Source organism: Eucalyptus grandis, chromosome 2 (genome assembly GCF_016545825.1).
Source record: "Eucalyptus grandis isolate ANBG69807.140 chromosome 2, ASM1654582v1, whole genome shotgun sequence".
Classification (NCBI taxonomy): Eukaryota; Viridiplantae; Streptophyta; class Magnoliopsida; order Myrtales; family Myrtaceae; genus Eucalyptus; species Eucalyptus grandis.
The window spans coordinates 45704623-45724955 of record NC_052613.1 but is presented as its reverse complement, the minus strand read 5'-3'; the positions used below and the strand labels follow the sequence as shown (position 1 = coordinate 45724955).

The following is a 20333-nucleotide window of genomic DNA, read 5'->3' as shown; positions in this document are numbered from 1 at the left end:
TTACAAGCTAATCACCCTCTTCACTTTCCTAAACACAATGCGCTTTTTGCGGTTGGGGTTGGGTCATCTTCTATTAAAAGCTTCTTGTAGAAATCTACCGTAATGAATTTCATTTCCTCTTAGTCAAACACTCATTCTCCGATATTATTCTTTATAGCACCAATTTTATTTTTCATGAATGATTGTGGTAGCACGAAAAAACTTCATATTTTTATCCCTAAGCTGCAGTCATTGGTGTCTTGATTTTTTTTATACCAGTGGATTTCTTCTTATAATAAGATATTGACAAACTCTTTCTGTAATTTCGCTTCAAGTTTCAACAAAAAGGGATTTGCAACTTTCTCGAGTGCCTTTTGAATGTCTCCTAATCTGGCCAACGAGTTCTTTTGCCTTCTTAAAATGTTTCTAAAGATATTCTAATGAGTTTGCTCAACTTAATTGAGGGGACACATTTTGATTTGAAGAGAGCTTTTACTAGAGAGATGCATAAGGGAAAACACGGCGTTGTCAGGGTGCAGATTTAAGGAATTAAGTGACAAGGTGGATAAATTGTTTGGAGTTGAAGAACTTTGTTGGAAGCCCTTGTTATTGTTTTTAGGAGGAAGGCCCTGCACAACTCTGGTTATTTTGCACATGAGGTTGAGATGGTCCCAAACTCTCTATTTTTTTATGAATTAGCAGCCCTCATAATCGAAACCAACAAATTTACCTTTCTTTTTAGCTTTGATTCTATCCGCGTTTTCCTCCTTCGAAATATGCATCTTTTACTTAGGAGAACCATTCATATCCTCAAGGAAGTTTGCCTGAGGTAGCATTGAAAGTCGGGACCCTGGAGCAACTGTATCTCTAACCTTCTTTTTGACCATTAGGTAAAGCTTCTTTCGCTTGTTGTCTCCACCCCTTTGGATTTTGTGCACAACCATCCACAGGCCTAACGTATCTTTAGGCTCCCTTTGAACTTCTTGTTGTTTTGTTATGTTCAATCATAAAGTTACCATTCCCAGTTTCTTCTGCCATTCTACCCTTTTTAGGCCTACAGTCATACGATCCGTGGCCATGATGGCCACATTTGAAACAAATTAGATGTGTAACTTCATATTCCACGCGTCTATAATTTCCTTCAAGAAAAATCAATAGTGTAGACTTCAACATAAAGACAAGCACCTTACCAAAAAAAAACATAAAGACAAGCATACTTCCCTCTGGCTCCTAGCATTGTAGTAGAATCTGCTAAACAAAATTGCATTAGAAAATCCTCATAAAAATTTTCGATATTGGAAAACCTAACCTAAGTCGTGACCATATCAATTATTATCTCGTCTAGATCGAAATTGGGATGCCATCTCCCCATGGACAAAATTATGTTGAAAGATTATGAAAGATCCTTCCCTAAGTACAATCTGATAGTCCTCTAGCAGGGAAAATTTTGCAATGAAAAAGTCATTTTGCCCAAATCAATCACAACCAATTCTTCTTTTGGGGACCGAATATACAAAAGTTTCTTATAAAGCAAATTGTATCCCACAGTTTGACCTAGCAATTTGATAAATAGAGATTGATGCCAAGGTCGACACAATCTTTCATTTTCCTCCTCACTTAGCTTCATATTTGGGCCATCCTCGAAGCTTGTCTTGTCGGTGGTTCACCCATGACTTCATCATCTGAGACTACAAATTTTGATCCTTGACACTGCTTCAGATCAAGTTTGCGAAGTGCTGGATGCCATAAGGAATTCCTGATAAGAGGATCTTTGAATTGAACCCACAACGAAAACTCGGTAACGCTTAATACCTTGCTAAAAGGATGATAAAACCCTTCCATCGTGATCATAGTGCGAGGGGGGAAGAGCAAGGCGGCTAGCGTCAAAACTCATAGGCTACCATATAATGTTGATTATTTATGTTCTTTTTTGTTTAGCGTAGTCCTATTTAAATCCTCCACAGTAACATTTTGGGAATTAGAACAAGATGTTGCCATGAAAATCAATTTCAAAATCAGTAGTATATATCCAAAAAATTAGTGTTATTCTCTTCTTTAAAGTCAATATATGACGTGAAAAAATGTGGATTATTAAATAACCATCGGTCTTCCTTGGATCCTGGGTGGCAATTAATGGTGTTTACCTCACCAAGGAAGAGGACTCATTTCACAGGAGCTTCTATGGCCTATCCTCTTGTGAGGTGGGTGTATCCTTTTAGTATTTTACATCTCGATTTTCCTGATGTCAGGATTGGACCAAGATGAAATTTATTAAAAACTTGCTCTGATTTAATATTCCTTTATGACGTTCACCGAGCATCATCCATCGCGAAGCCAGAGAGCTTCACTTTGTCGAAGACAAGACAAGAGCATCATAATATTAAGGAAATAGAAGGAGAAATTTTGAAATCTTAAAAGTCCTGCCGTCGAGAAGAAGTAAAGAATATATCTAAAAAGAATCTTAAAAGTTATTGAAGTCATCTTGTAAATAACTTCCTTTTTTGAGGAAAAAGGAGTTGTACATATAAATTGAAATAGAAATGGCACCAAATAGATTAATGGAGAGTGGCCCAGATTCTAGATTAATTGTCATTCTAAAATTAAGTTAGGCCGTCACCATAACTCCAATACTAAAACTTTCAAAACCTAAATTGGTTTATATCAGGAAGCAGTAATTATATAGAAGACAAACATTTGGCCTATTTTCCGCGCACAAAAATCAGTTGCGTTTGTATTTTAATTTTACAAATAAGTCGATCAATATTTGCCGTGCACAAATCGAATATCTTTCGGAAAGGAGAAAAAGGAGGATAAAAAAAGGGGGAAAAAAGAAGGATAAAAAAGGGATATTCCCTTGGGATATATATTTATATATATTCATCTTATTTTATTTTGCTTTATTTATCCATGTGCCAACGGATCCCTCCCCTCCGCTCGTGGTTTGGCCTTTCCTTCTAGATCTGCCGTGGCCCGTGGGAATCGTTCGTAGCTAAAAGAAAAATAAATAAATAAACGAAAATAAAAAAATATATATATGTAAATAAAAGGAAATAGAATTTGCAGACAAAATTTGAAAAAACTTCCATTTCGCCTTGCTCATTTCCTCACCACCTTTCCTGGCACCATCATCGACATCCTCCCTGTTTATGGTGATCTCACTCTCCTTTCTCTCTTCTTCCTGGCACCATCATCGACATCCTCCCTGTTTATGGTGATCTCACTCTCCCTTTCTCTCTCCTCTCTCTCTTTAAATCTCTTCTGCGAGTTGTCTCGTTCTCGCACTGCTTTCTCTCTTTCTCTCTCTCTGGCCGGCGGAAGCGAATCGGCAGAAAATGGTGACGTTCCAGGTGTCGCGAGTGGAGACCGCGCCCTTCGATGGCCAGAAGCCCGGCACCTCCGGCCTCCGTAAGAAGGTCCTTCCTTCCCCCTTTCTCCTCTCCTCTCTCTCTCCCTCCCTCCGTGTTCCGCGCGTTCGATTCCGATTCTCGATTTCCCCCTTTTTCCCGCTGCATCGGGTTGCTCTGTTGTCCCTGAGCATGCAGATTCAGCTCGTTTCATGCGCCTGTCGCGATTCGTGCAGCCGGCGGTTATATCCCCCGGCGATCTGTTTTCGTCTTGTCAGTGTGTTTTTAAATTTTTTCGGATCGTGCCGTCGTTGGATTCGGTGCGATCGAGTTTTGTTGATCAATGCCGTGGATGACGGATCGAGCTTCGAGCGGACGCGTTTGTGTCGGTCCGCCTCGCGATCGTGCGCGGTGCTGAGGTCGGAGGGGATTAGATGTTTCTTGAATGCCAGATTGAAGTCTTGGTGCGTATACGGTGGGAACAGTTGGCCTGACCAAACGAGAAATCTAGTTGAATGTGATTGTTGGACGATGAAAGGTTTGGTGCCAAGGGTCCAGTAGTGATCAGTTTTATATAATGGAGAACTTCGCGAGGAAAAAGCCCAGATTTCTGGCCAGAGAATTCGTCCTGCATCGGAATGAGCATGTGCATGGAGATTGCATAGAACCTAGTTATGTTGAAGTGGCGCATTAGGCTTTCTAGAACTACAGATACTGCTTAGTTTCTTACGAGATGTAGGGTCCTTTTTGGTTGGATAGTTCTGGTGGGCAGTTTGTTCTGTGGATACAGTTTCCTGTCATTGCCCACTTTTCTTTGGATATACTCTTGTCATATCTACTAAGATGCATATTTCTCAGGTTTATTTTTCTTCCTCTTTTTGTTCCTTTTGTGCTTCCCTCCTATATCTAATGTCATTGCGTATCTTTGACTAGTTGAATAGGTGTGTATTTCCCGTTTGTCGGTGTATGAGTTTTATCTATTCAAGAGACTTATCATCGCATATTGTCAATAGTGTCAAATTTGGTTATAGGCACAATATGCGTGCATATTGCTGTCGTCTCTGTGTTAGCATGTGCTTGTACAGGTGAAGGTTTTTGTGCATGTGTGTTGTATTTAAGTTTCTGTTCTTTTTTTAATTTGCAAGACACATTTTAAAGTTAAATTATGTTGCTCTTGTAGAAGTGTCACTAAATGCCTCAGGATCTCATCAAAGTAGTATCAGTATTACTATCCGACCTTCTGAAAGAAACCCTACAAGATTTTTGAAGTTTTCTCATGATGTTTTTTTTTTTGTCCTTGTAATTTGATTTTGGTGTGCCTGTTCCAGGTGAAAGTTTTTGTCCAGCCCCATTACTTGCAAAATTTTGTGCAATCAACATTCTATGCCCTTTCAGCTGAGAAAGTCCAAGGTATGAGCACTCTCCCACACAAAGTGGATTAAGAGACAATTTTACCTCAATCCTTAGTCTTTCTACTCGGTTTCCGAAGAAATAACTTGCCTTGGATCGTTGTTTCTGAGGATCTTAGGCTCATTTAATTTGTTAGCTTAAATGAGAGCCTCTTGAGGCTTGCAGTTAGGCTGAAGTTCTCTGATTGAGAAGTGTTGAGGAAATACCAGGAGTTGTGCTGTTGAATAAATGCCTCAAAGAAATCCTAGTCATGAGTGTAGTCATAGAAATAGAAACAAAAGCTCGACTTTGCGCAGCCAACACAATCTCGGTCCTAACTTCAGGAAAAATAAGATTGCTAAGAGATGTAAGGAGTCAATTTTTTGAATGGAAAAATACTGAAGACTATCGAGATCATTTTCAAGCAGTAACTACCTTTATAGCTTTCTTTGTTTAAACATTTTACTCTGCCTTGGCTTAAGATCAATCACTGCTAAATCAAGATGCATAAATTTTTAGAAGCATTGCACTGCAGACTATAAATTCAACTTTGGTGGGTATATTTGTTTGGTGAGCGGTCCTAGAACATGTGAATCATAGCTCCAAAAATACTAGTTTTCGCTGTCCTTTCCAGAATATCACTTCTACATTTGCTTGTTTGCATTGCATATGGTGTGAGCTTATTTCATGGCTTGTGAGTGAGGAATTACCTTCTTTGTTGTGGTTTGGTTTGCCCATTTGGTTTTTAGGGTTAGTGTCTCTCCCCCAGCCCTATATGTATAGTGACCAGTTCCGCCTTTCTCCTGTTGCATGTGTATGATGGAAACACAAAATCACTAATGCTATGATGCTGAACTGCCTATTAAAAGAAATTATATATCATTGCACAAGTTATGTGCAGATCTTTGAGCAAAATATTTAAGTCTAGGCAAAGTTCAAAAACTTTGAAGTTGTGGAATTCTGTTGCTAAGTTCGTCTAGAGTTAATGATTGACTTATATTATTTCATCTAGTTGCTGATCATGCATAAAAGAACTGACCTTGTTAACTTGTTTCTACGTGACACGCAAAGTTTAGTGAACTTACATTTTGTCTTTGCAGGAGCTACACTCGTTGTTTCTGGTGATGGGCGTTATTTCTCAAAGGATGCTATCCAGGTTTGTATTATTTCCTTCTATTTCTATTGCTTAGTTTATCAGATGGGTGACTATGACTTGATTCATTGCCATAATGAACTTGCCTACGAGCATATTCCAAATATGAGTACATAGCTGGTTGGAAGGAACAGGTTTGAGATTTGGGTAGTAGCTTAATATTAGCTAACCAAGCCAGAAATGGTTTGGTGTGTTTGGCTGCAATTATAATGATCAAATTACAAGTCGATTTTAGGTATATCCTGATTTCTAATTTTTGGTTTCATTATTAGTTATTAGCTTGGAATGTCATCACAACCAAACCTGAGTGCTATTGTATAGCCCTACATGTAATAGCTTTTATTTTTCTGTTACAGTTTACATGTAATAGAGATTCCCTAAAGGCCCTTCTCTTGTTTAAGATTATACTACTGTTTTAGGTTTGCGCTTCGAATCTTTATCAATCGCTCTTTTTTCTGTTCTGCCTATTACTTCTTGTCATTGTGCTCCTACTTACTCAGTCTTTTGTTTGATGTGATTACATCCACATCTTGTTTTTTACATTCAGACCTTGCTTGTATGAAGGTTTTAGAGCATGCACTTTTCGTACTGAATGAACATTATTTTCACCTAACTTGTAGCATATTCTTGTTCTTTCCTAATATTAGAAGTCCTTCTGTTGACTGACTTTCTAACTTTGTGTTTACTGGAATCATAGATCATAATAAAGATGTCAGCTGCAAATGGAGTAAGGCGTGTCTGGGTAGGTCAGAATGGATTACTTTCCACTCCTGCCGTGTCAGCTGTGATCCGTGAAAGAGTTGGGCATGATGTAAGCTATCTTTTTCTCTTTGGTGGCATCCAGTTGTATAACTCTTTGACTATGCAATCACAATGCAGCAATATTATCTAGATATGAAGTGCTCTCTAAGAAAATACGTACACAATCTATCATCAGGGATCCAAGGCTACAGGAGCATTTATTCTGACGGCAAGTCATAATCCCGGTGGTCCCCATGAGGTTGGTAGAAGCTAAATCATTTAGATTTTCTTCCTTCTGAAGAACAAAGCAGGACTTATTTCATCAGACTATTGAGAGTTCATATTTTCCATATAAAGGATTGAGTACTTCTTCTGGGTATGATCAAACCTAGTTATGTTCCCATTGATGCAAATTCTTATTCCTTACTGCTTCCCTGTTGTTGGGGATGGATTGGGGTCGGAGGATATCTATGTTTTAGGGTTCTCGGTGTTTGTTAAACAAAAATTGTAATGGCCAGCATCTGTCAAGTGTACCCAGTGTTTCCCCCACCGTTCTCGTGACTTCAACCAGTGTCTTGATCATACCATTATAAAGAGCACACCACGTGGTGATCCCAATATTGATGCGGTGGCGGCACTAACATTTAGTTATTGGGGTTTTAGGATGATGTCTACAAGATTTTGTGATTGGAGAGGTTGGACCTGGTTAGTGATTTCAGAAAATTCTGATGCCTAGTATGGCTTATGGATGTAAAGGAATGTTGGGTGTTGAAATGTCCAATATAGTAAACTGCTTCTGATGTGGTATAGCATTCATGAAGCAGCATTAAGGAGCAGTGTTCCTATGTACTTTTTTCTATGCAGGAGTGAACCATGTAAGACAAGGCCGTCATAGCTTCATAGTCCATATATTGGCTTATCTAAGTTATCGTAACTTGTCATCGCGTTGTATATTACTAGTTCTATAGCTTCACTTGTTTGACCCTTGTCGATTATGTTCCTTTTATGGTTATTATTAACATTTTTAATGAGCTGTTTCTAGTTGTTCAAATGCTAGCACATCTGTTGCTTCTTGGGCTTTCTTAATATTTTCATGTTGTTTCCTGTGCGACATGCATCGATTTCTTGGTTATGAGGAGTTTTTATTAGTCATGTGAGCAATGCGAATTTATGTGTTCAAAATTTGGTCCCAAAGAGAATCATATAGTTGTTGAAAAGTAATCTAGTCAATGAAATAGAATGTGGCCTGGGATTTGGATAACTTACCTGTCAAAAAGCCCTCTAAAATTTTGTTGAATAACTAAATTACAGGAGGCATTTTCAAGGCACACGTAAAATTTCATTTATGGTTGTTGGCTGATGAGACGTTGAAGGGAGACTGAACACCAAAAAAAAAGACCAACCTACATTTACTCACTTTACACTTGGTGCATAATTCTATCTCCCGCTTCTGCTTGCAGGATTTTGGAATCAAGTATAACATGGAAAATGGTGGACCTGCTCCTGAGGCGATCACTGATAAGATGTATGAAAATACAAAAACAATAAAAGAATATCTAATTGCAGAAAATCTCCCTGATGTAAGACTTACCGGGCTGCAAGTCTGGCATTTTCATTTTTCTCTCTCTAGAAATCTCCGCCCACGGTCATCTCTGTTTATCACTCTTTCCTAATATGCATTGTTAGGTGGATATTGCTGCAATTGGTGTCACAAGCTTTACGGGGCCAGAGGGTCAATTCGATGTTGAGGTTTTTGATTCAGCCAGTGACTATGTTAAATTAATGAAGTAAGCTTCCTTGTGTGCAACTTATCCTTGTTTGTAGAAATCTTTTCTCTAAATAGTAAGCACGTTATGAGAAATGTTATGTTTGTTACCACCAATCTCATGATGATCGTGTGTGAAAAATCATGGGGTAGATACATGCAGTACAGAATTTGTTTTCATTTGGTGTACAGACATGCATGCAAAACTATCCATATTGCATTTGGCATTTGTTTCCCTTGACGAACAAACTGCAAATTGTTACCTAGCGTATTGTGCATCAACCTGAGAGGCATCTGTGATTGCTGAAATTCGCGCAGGAACATACACTTCCAATTTGAAAGGGAATATTCAAACACATATTTACTCTGACTCTGAGAAATGCACTGGAGTATCAATGTGTACCATGCATGTGAATTGAGAACTACATAAAGAAACATAATTAGTACAATGGAAATTGCACTCATGGTTATTAGTTGCTCACAAGCTGGAAAAAAAGTATTGTTTATATCATTAGCACTTTCCAATTAGCTCTTGTTTAGAAATTATCTGCATGTGTTGCATGGTACCTTCATGTAGTGAGAGGGAAAATTTATTTAATGGATAAAATGCTAGTTTGAAGGGCTTTGCTTTATCACCTCTTGATTCAGTCGTTTTAGGGACTTAGTGACTCAAGTGTGCCTTTTATGACACTGGTCTAAACAACTGGTTCTGTTCTAGTGGTAATTTGAGGTTAATCAAGGTTTTCCATGTAATATTCTGTGTTTGTTAACTATTGGAAGAGTAGTTTATTTTTTTGGCTGAAAGAAGAGTAGAATTAGCTTGTGTTTAACCCAACCACGGGCAGCGCAGTTGGTGTGCGTTCTCCCTTCCATCACAGAGGTCGGGGATTCGAGCCCTCTCATTGCTAAAGTGTCTTAAGTGGGGGTCCTGGTGTTGGGGTCTTGGGCTAGCCTCCCCCGAGGTATTGACGCTTGGTCCGGAGTGCACCACGCACTCTATGGGCCGTGGGCTGCCCGGCGGGCCTGGCGGATCCTCAGTTACCAAAAAACAATAAAATTAGCTTGTGTATAGATTTAGTGGAAAGCTTAAAATCAGATATAAACTTGTGGAACTAGGGGATGGAAAATGTAATCTATTGTCTATATCTGGAAGTCTACTACCCTGATATTTCCCATAATGACATCTCTATTAATATGTGTAAGTCTATATAGTTGCTCACAAAAGAGAATCTTAAAGCTTATTTTCCTTGTCTTTTATGCATCTTTTATTCCTATAAATGACACTTGATCTTCTTTTCTTGTTTGATGAGCTAGGTCAATTTTTGACTTCCAGGCGATCCGAAAGCTGCTTTCATCTCCAAATTTTACCTTCTGGTAGGTTGACAAGCTTCAATTTTCTCGTCTCTAGATTATGGCCTTTAATGCTCATTTATTTGAGGGCTGTGTATTCTTACATTCTTTTTAATGTAAAGCTATGATGCTCTACATGGAGTTGCTGGAGCATATGCCAACCGCATATTTGTAGAAGAGCTTGGTGCACAAGAGAGCTCATTATTGAACTGCACACCTAAGGTCTTGATGCATACTTGTTTTCCACAGTATGACTCATAGAATCTTGTAAATCTCAAAAACTCAGGAGTTGTTTTAATGTGTACAGGAGGATTTTGGAGGGGGTCACCCAGATCCAAATTTGACATATGCAAAGGAGCTGGTGGCACGGATGGGTTTGGGCAAGTCAAGTCCTCAGCATGAGCCACCAGAATTTGGTGCTGCTGCTGATGGTGATGCTGATCGTAATATGGTTCTCGGAAAAAGGTAGCATTAGCTTATTTCATGAGATTCTCTTCAGGTGTATTACTATTTTCTTTGAACTTTAATATGTGAAACCTTTGCCATAGGTTCTTTGTTACTCCATCAGATTCTGTTGCTATTATTGCTGCAAATGCTGTTGAAGCAATACCCTACTTCTCCGGAGGCTTAAAGGGAGTTGCCAGGTGTTAACACTTAGCTATCTTCAGTATATATGGATGCGAGCATTTTTCAGTACTTTTTCTTCCTTGTCATTGGTTCTGCCTGATGAAAGTTCCTAACTAAACTGCTGCTAACATCATGGATCTATTCAAGGGGCAGGAATTTGAGATCTTGGAGATATAGAATTCGCCCATATTATATATGTTGTCAAAGTACTACTAAAAAATGTTTTCTCTGCGACTTGTATCTTACAGAGCTGTAAGATCTTCAGCTATGATGTCACATAATTACTAAATTAACAGATATTTCATTTGGTGGCATAAAATGTTCATTCTAGGAGATGCCATTTTTGGAAATCCAAGAAAACATAAAGGAAACTTCCGTTCGAACAATCAATTACTTATCTGTTTGCCTGGCCACTTGGCATGGAGGTGTCTGGGCCTTCACAGGCAAAACCTCATGAGAACAAGATGCCAAAATATTTGAGCTTCTGTTTTTCTTACCGATGCCAGACACAAGTTGCAAGGTTCCCATGTAATTTTGCTAAAACTAGGAACATGTATGGATTGAAGCAACTTGGATGATCCAAAGACTTTGGAGTATGGTTTATAGAAGGGTCTATGACTAAAAATTGTGGCATAGATCTAACTTTTATTTGGTCGTTTGCTCTGATTGTGTGTGCAGCGTCAAACTATGTTGGCATAGTTGTTGGCTGACAAAATACATCTCTTTATTAGCCCATTGGAGTTAGGATCCTTGTATGATAATCACTTCATGGAGAAATAAAAATTTAGTGCAGTAGGTTATGTATACGTACAGATTTTCATGTGTGAGTGTCTGTGTTATCCAAAGTGTCCCTATACACTTCCAAGTGTATCTGTAAAGAGTATTTATTTCTGGACTGTTGCCTTGAATGTCACCATAAGCTCAATATCTTAATTAATCAATTTGAGTAATCTCTTCTGGATCTGTTTGTAGTTATATTGATTGTTGTTTTTGCATTTTCTACCTGTAGGAGCATGCCAACATCAGCTGCCTTGGATGTTGTTGCTAAACATTTAAATTTGAAGTTTTTTGAGGTATTCATGTAAAAGATCTCAAATAGTTATTTGTGTTCTGGCACCAGTAGTTGAAATTTATGTAGTTTTCTCCTTCAATGGGTGGTTCCAGGTTCCAACGGGCTGGAAATTCTTTGGTAACTTAATGGATGCTGGATTATGTTCAGTTTGTGGGGAAGAAAGTTTCGGAACTGGTTAGAATTTATTGTATCATGCTTCATAATAGTGGTCAGTTTTTTATTTGGAGTATGTACTGCTTTTGTGAAGGAACCATCATGAAGTAAAAGGATTCACATTGTAACTCCACCTGGTGGAATTAGTTTGTTGTTGTTGGCACTTGTTGCATAATCCATCGCATATGTGAACAGGGTCAGACCATATACGTGAAAAAGATGGTATCTGGGCTGTTTTGGCATGGCTTTCCATCCTTGCGTACAAGAACAAGGAAAATATCAATGGTGGAAAGCTTGTATCAGTTGAAGATATTGTTCACCAGCACTGGGCAACTTATGGTCGCCACTATTACACTCGTTATGATTATGAGGTATCCATATGTCAGTTACTCGAGATGCCTCTTATTCTCTCCTTTGAACAATCGCATTTAGTCTATTGGATACTAAATTTCATTGTTTTCTTGAAGAATGTTGACGCAGGGGCAGCAAAGGAACTAATGGCATACTTGGTCCGGTTGCAATCTTCCCTTGGTGAAGTTAATGAGTAAGATTGTCCTCTTATTTCAAGATTCTGTGTATTGTTCTAATGTGATTTTATGTGCATGGTTTTCCCTAAAGCTCAAACCGATTGTGTAAGTCAAGTAGAGGCATCTATGGATCATTTTTGCCACTTAGATGTTGTGAAGCAATTAGCATGTATAGATGATGGTGGTTTTTGATGTCCTTTGTGTGCTCGCATTCATGCGTTTTCTTCTCTGTTCTCCATCAAAGCTAAAGTTCCATTTTGATGGCCTTATTCTTGAATTCCAAGGTACTAAAATAATAGATAATGATAATCTGCGCCCTACATATTGCAATTATAGAAAAATTTTGGCTGATCAAAGTTCCCACTTCACATCCAAGGGACTGTCCTTCAGTTCGAAAAAGACATTGAATGATAGGCCAAGTAGAGGCATCCATGGATCATTTTTGCTGCTTTGATGTTAGGAAGCAATTAGCATGTATAATTGATGGTGGTTTTTGATGTTCTCCATGTGCTCACGTTCATGTGTTTCTTATTCTCGAATCCCAAGGAATTAAAATAGTAAATAATGATAATCTGTGCCACGTATTGCAATTATAGAAAATTTTTGGCCGATCAAAGTTCCCACTTCACATCCAAGGGACTGTCCTTCAGTTTGAGAAAGACATTGAATGATAGGCCTTTCTTCAATGTTTTTGGCTTGGAAGGTGAAGTTACTACCACAAGGATTGACAATTGGGTTTCAGAATTTTGCAAAATATGACCTTTTCATGTGGTGGACTGTGGCTGAAGTCACACTGTTCTATTGGTATGCCATGAGAAAATTTACACTCACTGGAGAATAGTGTAAGACAATGTCTGCAATTCTTTGCTTTTGCAGGATTGTCAAGGGAGTATGTTCGGATGTGTCAAATGTTGTTCAGGCTGATGAGTTTGAATACAAAGATCCTGTTGATGGTTCCATATCGAAGCACCAGGGCATTCGTTATTTGTTTGAAGATGGGTCACGCCTGGTAAGTAGATCTTTGTGCTTTGCTTTAGAAGTTACTCCATAAACAACTTCAGATTGATTAATATGTCTTGACTGAACTTTTTGTTGAAGGTTCATCAATATGATTTGTTAATGCTAAGTACCTAAGCAATGCTAAAGTTCCAAGGCCTATTACGTGACAAGTTTGCAGTCCATCTTTTTATATGATATATCTTCTGGTGCTTCGTGGCATAATATTCTCTTGTATTTAGGTTTCAGCAATGGTTCTGTTGTTTTATTTTTAGCTTGTGTTCAATTTTAACCTTAGGAATAATGGAGGCTGTGATTCTCCAATTATGCAGTGATTTATTTTCTTAGTTGGAATAAGTTTGTTAATAGAAGTATAAACGTTTCAGATCTTTAGTGGAACTAGTATATTTGTTGCGTGGTCAATGCTCAACTTATGCTTGTTTGTTTTTGTTATCATTTGTGTTCTTACTTGATATATGGGTGGAAGAACACTATGTCATGTCAAAATTATGGGTAAATTGTGAAACAACGTTATTGGCTTTTAGAATGATTCCTCCTATATGTTCTTTGCAGATTTTCCGTCTCTCAGGAACCGGCTCAGAAGGGGCAACCATTCGTCTTTACATTGAGCAATATGAGAAGGATCCCTCAAAAACTGGGAGAGATTCTCAAGAAGCTTTAGCTCCTCTGGTGAGTAGCCCTGCATATTCCTCACCCAAGCTTTTTCAGATTTATTTGGGCTGATGTTTATGCTTTGTTGCAGGTGGATGTCGCACTCAAGCTCTCCAAGATGGAGGAATTTACTGGCCGATCTGCTCCCACGGTCATCACATGATGGGCTTGCTAACTAAATGACAGGAAGAGCAGACTCAACGAATATGAGAGATTTCTCTAAACAGTTGGCAACCCTGCTAGACCTTTCACATGTTTGTTTCATATGGTTGACTTCATGAGAGGCGCATCTTGATCTCTCTATTATCTTTAACAATAAGTTCTCGAAATAATTTGTGCTATTCAGTCTTATTGCATTATTGAGCTGCGCATACTGAATCTGTTGTGCCAAAGTGCTCCTTCCATAAGACTAAGAGGCATATTTTTGGCTGTTATATAGTTCCAGTGTACTTTGGACATTCGTTTGGGGCCCAAAAATGAAATATTCCCTTTAGGCGACTTATTTGCAGGGCAAACTGCAAGCTGGCATGGTCCCGTTACAGGTACGACGTCGATGGTATTTGACAGAAACTCCTGCGCGATGCTTGGAATAATCGCAAGATCCCAAGCAACGAATTTGGTGGGTGGTCAATTTATCAGCCTTTGGAGTTTTATATTGGCCATTGTAGAGTTTGATGTGATCGGTAGGTGCTCAAATTCTCTGATCATTTCGTGGCTTGCCCATCTTTGTGATTGGAAAACTGTGAGTCGTGCCAGACGCTGTAGTCCTTGTGTTCCTTCCTGCATTCCAATATCTCAAGGGCCGAGCAACCAAGAACCTATGCTAGGCTTGGGACAAGAGCAACGATCACAGAGTGGCTCGCTGTATCCTCTTTTGTTTTGTCAGTACGGTTTGGCATTGTCTTTCGTTCTCTCAAATTTGTGTGGAGGCTCGATGAATCATCGGTGGCACTTATTGCTCGCTCCAAGTTTATAGATGTCTTCCTGTTCAGCTTCAAATTCACCGGCTTTCTCTTGCTAGAGCTAGCAGCTGCAGCCCGATGAATTTTTCCAGAGTGCTAAAACTTTAAGTGTTGCCTATTATTTATCGTATTGATGTCGAGATGTTGTCGATGATGACACCTTTTCTAACGAAATAAGAACGGCCAAGTTGGGCCAAATTATGAAAAATCAATGCCAGCGAAGACCATGACTTCCGATTCCGAGTGCTTACCAGCCAGCGGTCGCATTGATAGTTTTTTTCTTCCTGGTTTAAGCGGATGCAAATCTAAGGATAGCTCAAGATTTGGAAATTACATTATATTAGTTTAAGACTAAGCATTAATGAATCAATTAATGAACCGCGGGCCTCTCTAATCTGGAAACCAAGCGCCCTCTAATTTTCAAGCATGAGCGTCCCGTCAAAAGCTTATCTTGGTTAGGTAGGTCCACATGCTTAAATTATTTGAGAATGATATGCGCAACCATATGTGGAACCCAAGGAAATCAGCGGAACCATTGGTCCTCATCGTTGCTTATCCGAATCCTTGGCAAAGTCAATGTTCATATTAGTAGAGATACGAATTAAATTTGTATGGATGGCGGGTGCCCCCTTCGACCAAGACTTGGAGGTCCGACAAAGTCCTTAAGGGGTCCAAAATATGTGGCGTCTCTTAAATGGAGTTAACTAAATTTTCTATGAAGACAGGAACTCAAGAAGAAAATATAAATGTCATTATTAGAAAATAGACGTCCATCCCAAGTCGTAATTGGATATTGTGGCTTGAAATAGTGCTGTCCCACATAGAGCCTAGAGAGTGTTCCTTACGATTTTGAACCCCAGCTGTGAAAGTGGGCGCTTTTTAACTTTTGAAGCTCGTCAGATGTCTAATCCGAAAATTATCAATAAATACAAGAATCGCGTCTTTATAAATGACATATAATCTTCATAAACAAACAATACGGGATATTTTTTATTAGAAGAGTCTCACAAATATTTCACGACCGTAATATCTAATAATAGTAGCGTTCGACAAATATTTCATGATTGTATTATCTTAGTTCTGCACGGCTGTAAACACATCAATGACTTTCAGGAAATAATTTCACCCGCTTAAAAGGCATTGTAACTCAGATGTGGAAACATAATGCCGAGATACGTCTGTACATACATTGTTAGTCCTTGTCTTGACAATTCAAACTTTTGGGAGGTTCGATATCAAGAAGAGGGCTTTTATTATTCTTATGTTACTGACCACGTATATTCCCAGAATCCTGGAGATACAAAGTATTCATTCCCCAGTGATACTATGTTACAGAAGGTCAAAATGAAGGAATGAAAACGACTTCAGATGTCCACCCATCACCTTGCTCTTACCCCCATTAAATGTATAGGACTATAGCAATGAACCGACTTTTCTAAAATAATAGTTGCATTGCCCGCTAAAACTTCTTTTGACAGGAAAAGTAACAAGAGGCGCGTTCTACTAATTTGACTTTAAAGTAATTTCGTGTATACTAAAAGATGTTTCTTAAATAAATAAAATAAAAATGACCAAGAAAATTCTCTTTGAGATGATATATAAAAAACATCTAGATGAGTACCGCCGATAGCAAGACACGTGTAGAATAAACTCTAGCTCTATAATGATAATGCTCATGTAAACCTTTGTCCTCCATTATTGAATATTGATGAGCTTAATAATGAGAAAAGCTGAGTCTTTTGTATTAATTCCAGATCATTGTGCCTCGCCATCCTTTTTCCTATTTATAATTCAGGACATAAGCACGGAGACACAGTTATTTGGAGACCTATAAATGCATTATCAGTCTCAAAAATAGGTTAAGTTCATATCTTTACTTTGTGTGAATAGCCATGATTCAAAACACTTTGCATACGCTTTGTGAGATTCGAATAGGTAAACCTTAAGTTTTTGAATAAATAATTTTTTAAATCTTCAATTAGCTATGATTTGAAGTGAAAGTACCGTTACCCCTAGAAAAAAAAGAAAAGAGACTCGAACCAAAGAAACTATAGGGGGACGAAAGGGACAACCCCCTTGGAGTACTTCATTTGTTTTCAGGGGATTGACAAAGCGAAGAAACCAAAGGCATCTTCCCTTACTTTATATTCGCAACAATACCATTACACAAAAGTACAGGACGGTCCACATTTTCCCAACTTGATGGCGAATGTCCCTATCATATTTACACATATTTGACACATACCCACAACTCCTAGGGGAGTTTGCAGAAAGACCTAAAAGAAAATCATCCCCACAACATCATCTCACAGGCCGGCTGAGAACGGCACTCCGGTTGCTGGAAGCCACGAGTTTCCAGCCAAAAAGTTCCCAACTGTGAACTTTGCCGCCTCTGTTGCGCTCATCGTCGCGTGATACCCTGGCCAATTCACTCTCCCACCGGTACCTGCGCCGCCACCAGTGTTCATGTACTCGCCATAGTACAGAGTGCTCAAGGCGAAACTACCGCTCCATGGATACCAGCCCTGAGGGGCAATCAAGCTATCCAAGAAGGTCCTCATGAACACGGTCCTCGAATACTTCTGCCACGGCCGCCCGAGGTAGTTTTTGAACGAGCCTTGCACAGGCTTCATGTCTGAGGAAGCCGTAACGCGAGAGTTGTGGACAATGATGCCCGTGTTCTCGTTCGGGTCGCTCCTCCCTTGAGCCGTGACTGTGTTTATCTGGCCACTTATCGGTTTCCTTATGTAGATGTTACAGTTCTGGAGGACAGTCACGGCATCCCCAAAAATGAAGTCTTGAGTCCCATAGATGTCGCAGTCACGGTAGAACTGGCGTTGAGCGTAGACGTACAAGGTGTCTTGATAGCCCTTGAAGCTGCAAGAGTAAAAGACCGAGAAATCCGAACCAGAGCGGAGCGCCACAGCTTGGTGTTTCTGCGGCCCAGCCGTGTTCTGGAAGGTTATGTCCCGTGCTATGAATCCGTCACCCATAACAGCTGGAGGAGAGAGCATCGTTATTTTAAGTGAGCATAATACAAGTATTTAGCTACAACTTTTGAATTGTATGCATGTATCTACCTCTAACTGGTATTTGGTTTTGTTTAAGGTGCTTGAATATGTTATATGCCTTCGATTCTAGGTTGTTCATTTTGCAAATCTTAGAATACACATTTTTGGACTTTTTGTCTGTCCCTAAGATATATATCATCAAGTTGGCTCATACTGGTTCCCTTGGAAAGGATAAGCTTTTTGAATGCTAATGCTACAGTTCGTCCCTTGATTATTGTTAAATCATTGTAATTTTTTGTTTGATGTAAAAGATGGGGCATGGGTAACTTTCTGTTCAGATACCACGTATCAGTTGTACTAAAAACAAAATAGAAAACGACTTATGTTACATGGACAGGGGTTAAACCCGCTTGTCAAAAGCTGTCTCCTTTATGAGGCCATGACCACTACTTTTAACTAAATTGAAATTGAAATTTGAAAAGCGCGACTAAAAAACTATATTAATCAACCAAGGGTGAAGACAGAATTCATGTGAATTTAAAGTAGTTCTCAGTCGTGATGTTACAAGAAAGGAAAGAGGCTGACAAGTTTAGAATACTTTTCAATCATCGAAAACGATATAAATAGAGAGAGACACACACACACACATATATACGAGGGTATTGTTCACCCGATTGTACATGCAAACGCGTTTCCTATATTTTGACTTGGAGGATCCGCAAAGAGGGAGTGTCACCGTTTAAAAAAGATCATGGATTATGACTTAGAAAACTTTGAGATAATCGAGCTTGGCAATGTAACTTACCGAAAGTTGCGGACCTGAAAGTTGTCGAACCATCTTGAGCATTCTTATTGCCAGTAACGATAGTAGCGTCAATCCCATCTCCAACGATCATCAGATTCTTCATGGACCTTTTAACCTCCACATTCTCACTATATACACCTGCTTTAACATATATAACGAATCTCGAACTCCCGCTTCTCTTACTAGATGATGCTGCCACCGCCTCCGAGATAGTCTTATAGTTCCCTGAGCCATCTTTTGCCACTACAAGGTCGGCTTTGGCCGGTGCCCTGGCCGTTTGAAGAAGCTTCCGATCGGAGGCTGAAACCCACGATGGAAACTTCTCGTGATCGCCGAGCAACCGTCTACCCCTGACTTGTTTACTAAACGAAACCCTTGCTGGCGAATAAGAAGAAGACGAGACCTTATTTATTGCTAGGGAGTTACTAAGCAACTTAGAGAAGTTGCTCAACATCAAAGGGAAGGATTCTAAGTGAGATGCTAAGTTGAACTCGTTAAACCCATTTTGGCAAGTTCGGTGGTTTGTGATCGCAGCGCTTAGCCACGTTTGAGAATCGCTAGGCTTTTTTGAGCTCACGGAGCGATTGAGCAACCGCACCGAGTCCTCATAGAGCTCAATGCAGTCGGACCAGGCCAACCTAGTTCGCTCATCGAAGGAGCTCGGGTCCATGGAGGACACCAGCTCATGAGCTCGCAGAGCTTCGCTCATAGCTACCTTGAGGGCCACATCACGGAAAGAAAACTCAGTCCGGTCGAGTTCCGACAGCAGCTCGGTGCCGATGAAATAGTGGCACGTTTCGGGATACGGGGTTTGAGCGCATGATGCCATCGGGGCACCACGCACAACAACAAACCCAAATGAAGAAGAAAGAAGCAGAACGCAGGCGTGGAGAACGAGTTTGTGCACCATCATATCCATGTCGAAGGCCCTAAGCGAAATGGTAGGGTGGGATCTGGGAAGGAGCATTGGCCTGTTTTTTGATCAGGAGATGGTGAGATATAGGGGTTGGCTTTTGGGGGGTTGGACTTATATAGGCGATCGTACTTGAGCTGTGGTACGTACGTACCATCGAGAGTTTTGAGAGCGCTAGTGGGGCTTGATTTTCCAATGTGTGTTGGGGCCATGCATTGACACTTACGTGAAGGGAGAATCTTCGTGGCTTCTTGTTTCGGGTAAGATCTCGTGGTTGGATTTGAATGCCACGTAGTTATCTTAGGGGTTTGAACGAGCTGCTGGTTTCGGAACCCCGTCGACCCCACGCCCTAGATTTTCCGCCCGTGTCGAGAAGTGTAAATGTTTCGGTTTAGATAATATTGCAAAATATTAAAATCCAGTGCGTAGGGGGGGCGATGACATATGGAATCGGCAATTCTTTGTCGTCGCTCCTGCATAATTGAGGAAGACATCTTGTTGTTATTATTTTCCCATCGAAAGTATCGCATTTACTTGGAAAACTTGTGGGTCAACCCGAGAGTGCAAGTGGGTTCCAATAATTCGTCGTTGTTGATTTTGATTTGCCTGTGTTTTCAAGCCTTATATTCGAGACGACGGGGTTCTAAGCAATACCGCAACTTATAGACGCGTATGTCATGATCAGATTTTCATGGGACACAAAAGCAAGGAAGAAATTTCACAAATTTATCTATCAAAACCACGTTCGTACATCTTCGGGTAGGTTCTTGATTTTCATTACCATTGACTTTGCTTTTTAAGATGGATTTAGTGGTTTTTTTTTTTTTATTGCACCTATTGCCAGCAAGAAAGTCTATTTAAAGACAAAAATTCA

The 20333-nt window shown here is 39.6% G+C and overlaps 2 protein-coding genes across 5 annotated transcripts; one reads left to right on the top strand and one right to left on the bottom strand.

Moving 5' to 3' along the window:
- The first annotated feature begins 3002 nt into the window (after window positions 1-3002).
- LOC104433225 (phosphoglucomutase, cytoplasmic) lies at window positions 3003-14268 on the top strand. Of its 4 annotated transcripts, none has more exons than XM_010045908.3 (19): window positions 3003-3128; window positions 3298-3392; window positions 4652-4733; window positions 5813-5868; window positions 6563-6676; window positions 6803-6865; window positions 8067-8186; window positions 8293-8393; window positions 9686-9745; window positions 9844-9943; window positions 10029-10186; window positions 10270-10365; window positions 11358-11421; window positions 11513-11594; window positions 11769-11944; window positions 12041-12117; window positions 12977-13109; window positions 13670-13786; window positions 13860-14268. In XM_010045908.3, the coding sequence occupies exons 2-19, from the start codon at window positions 3312-3314 to the stop codon at window positions 13929-13931; spliced, it is 1752 nt and encodes a 583-aa protein (XP_010044210.2). In that variant the 5' UTR covers window positions 3003-3128; window positions 3298-3311; the 3' UTR covers window positions 13932-14268. The 4 variants fall into 4 exon arrangements, with proteins under 4 accessions (XP_010044210.2, XP_018724545.2, XP_039162570.1 ...); XM_018869000.2 differs by having other exon boundaries at window positions 3032-3128; window positions 3309-3392; XM_039306636.1 differs by lacking the exon at window positions 3003-3128 and adding an exon at window positions 3155-3190.
- A 2566-nt stretch (window positions 14269-16834) lies between these two features.
- Window positions 16835-19568, bottom strand: LOC104433226 (pectinesterase). The gene is made up of 2 exons (XM_010045910.3): window positions 18547-19568; window positions 16835-17728 (listed from the first exon to the last, which is right to left on the bottom strand). The coding sequence occupies exons 1-2, from the start codon at window positions 19511-19513 to the stop codon at window positions 17037-17039; spliced, it is 1659 nt and encodes a 552-aa protein (XP_010044212.2). The 5' UTR covers window positions 19514-19568; the 3' UTR covers window positions 16835-17036.
- Window positions 19569-20333: the final 765 nt, after the last annotated feature.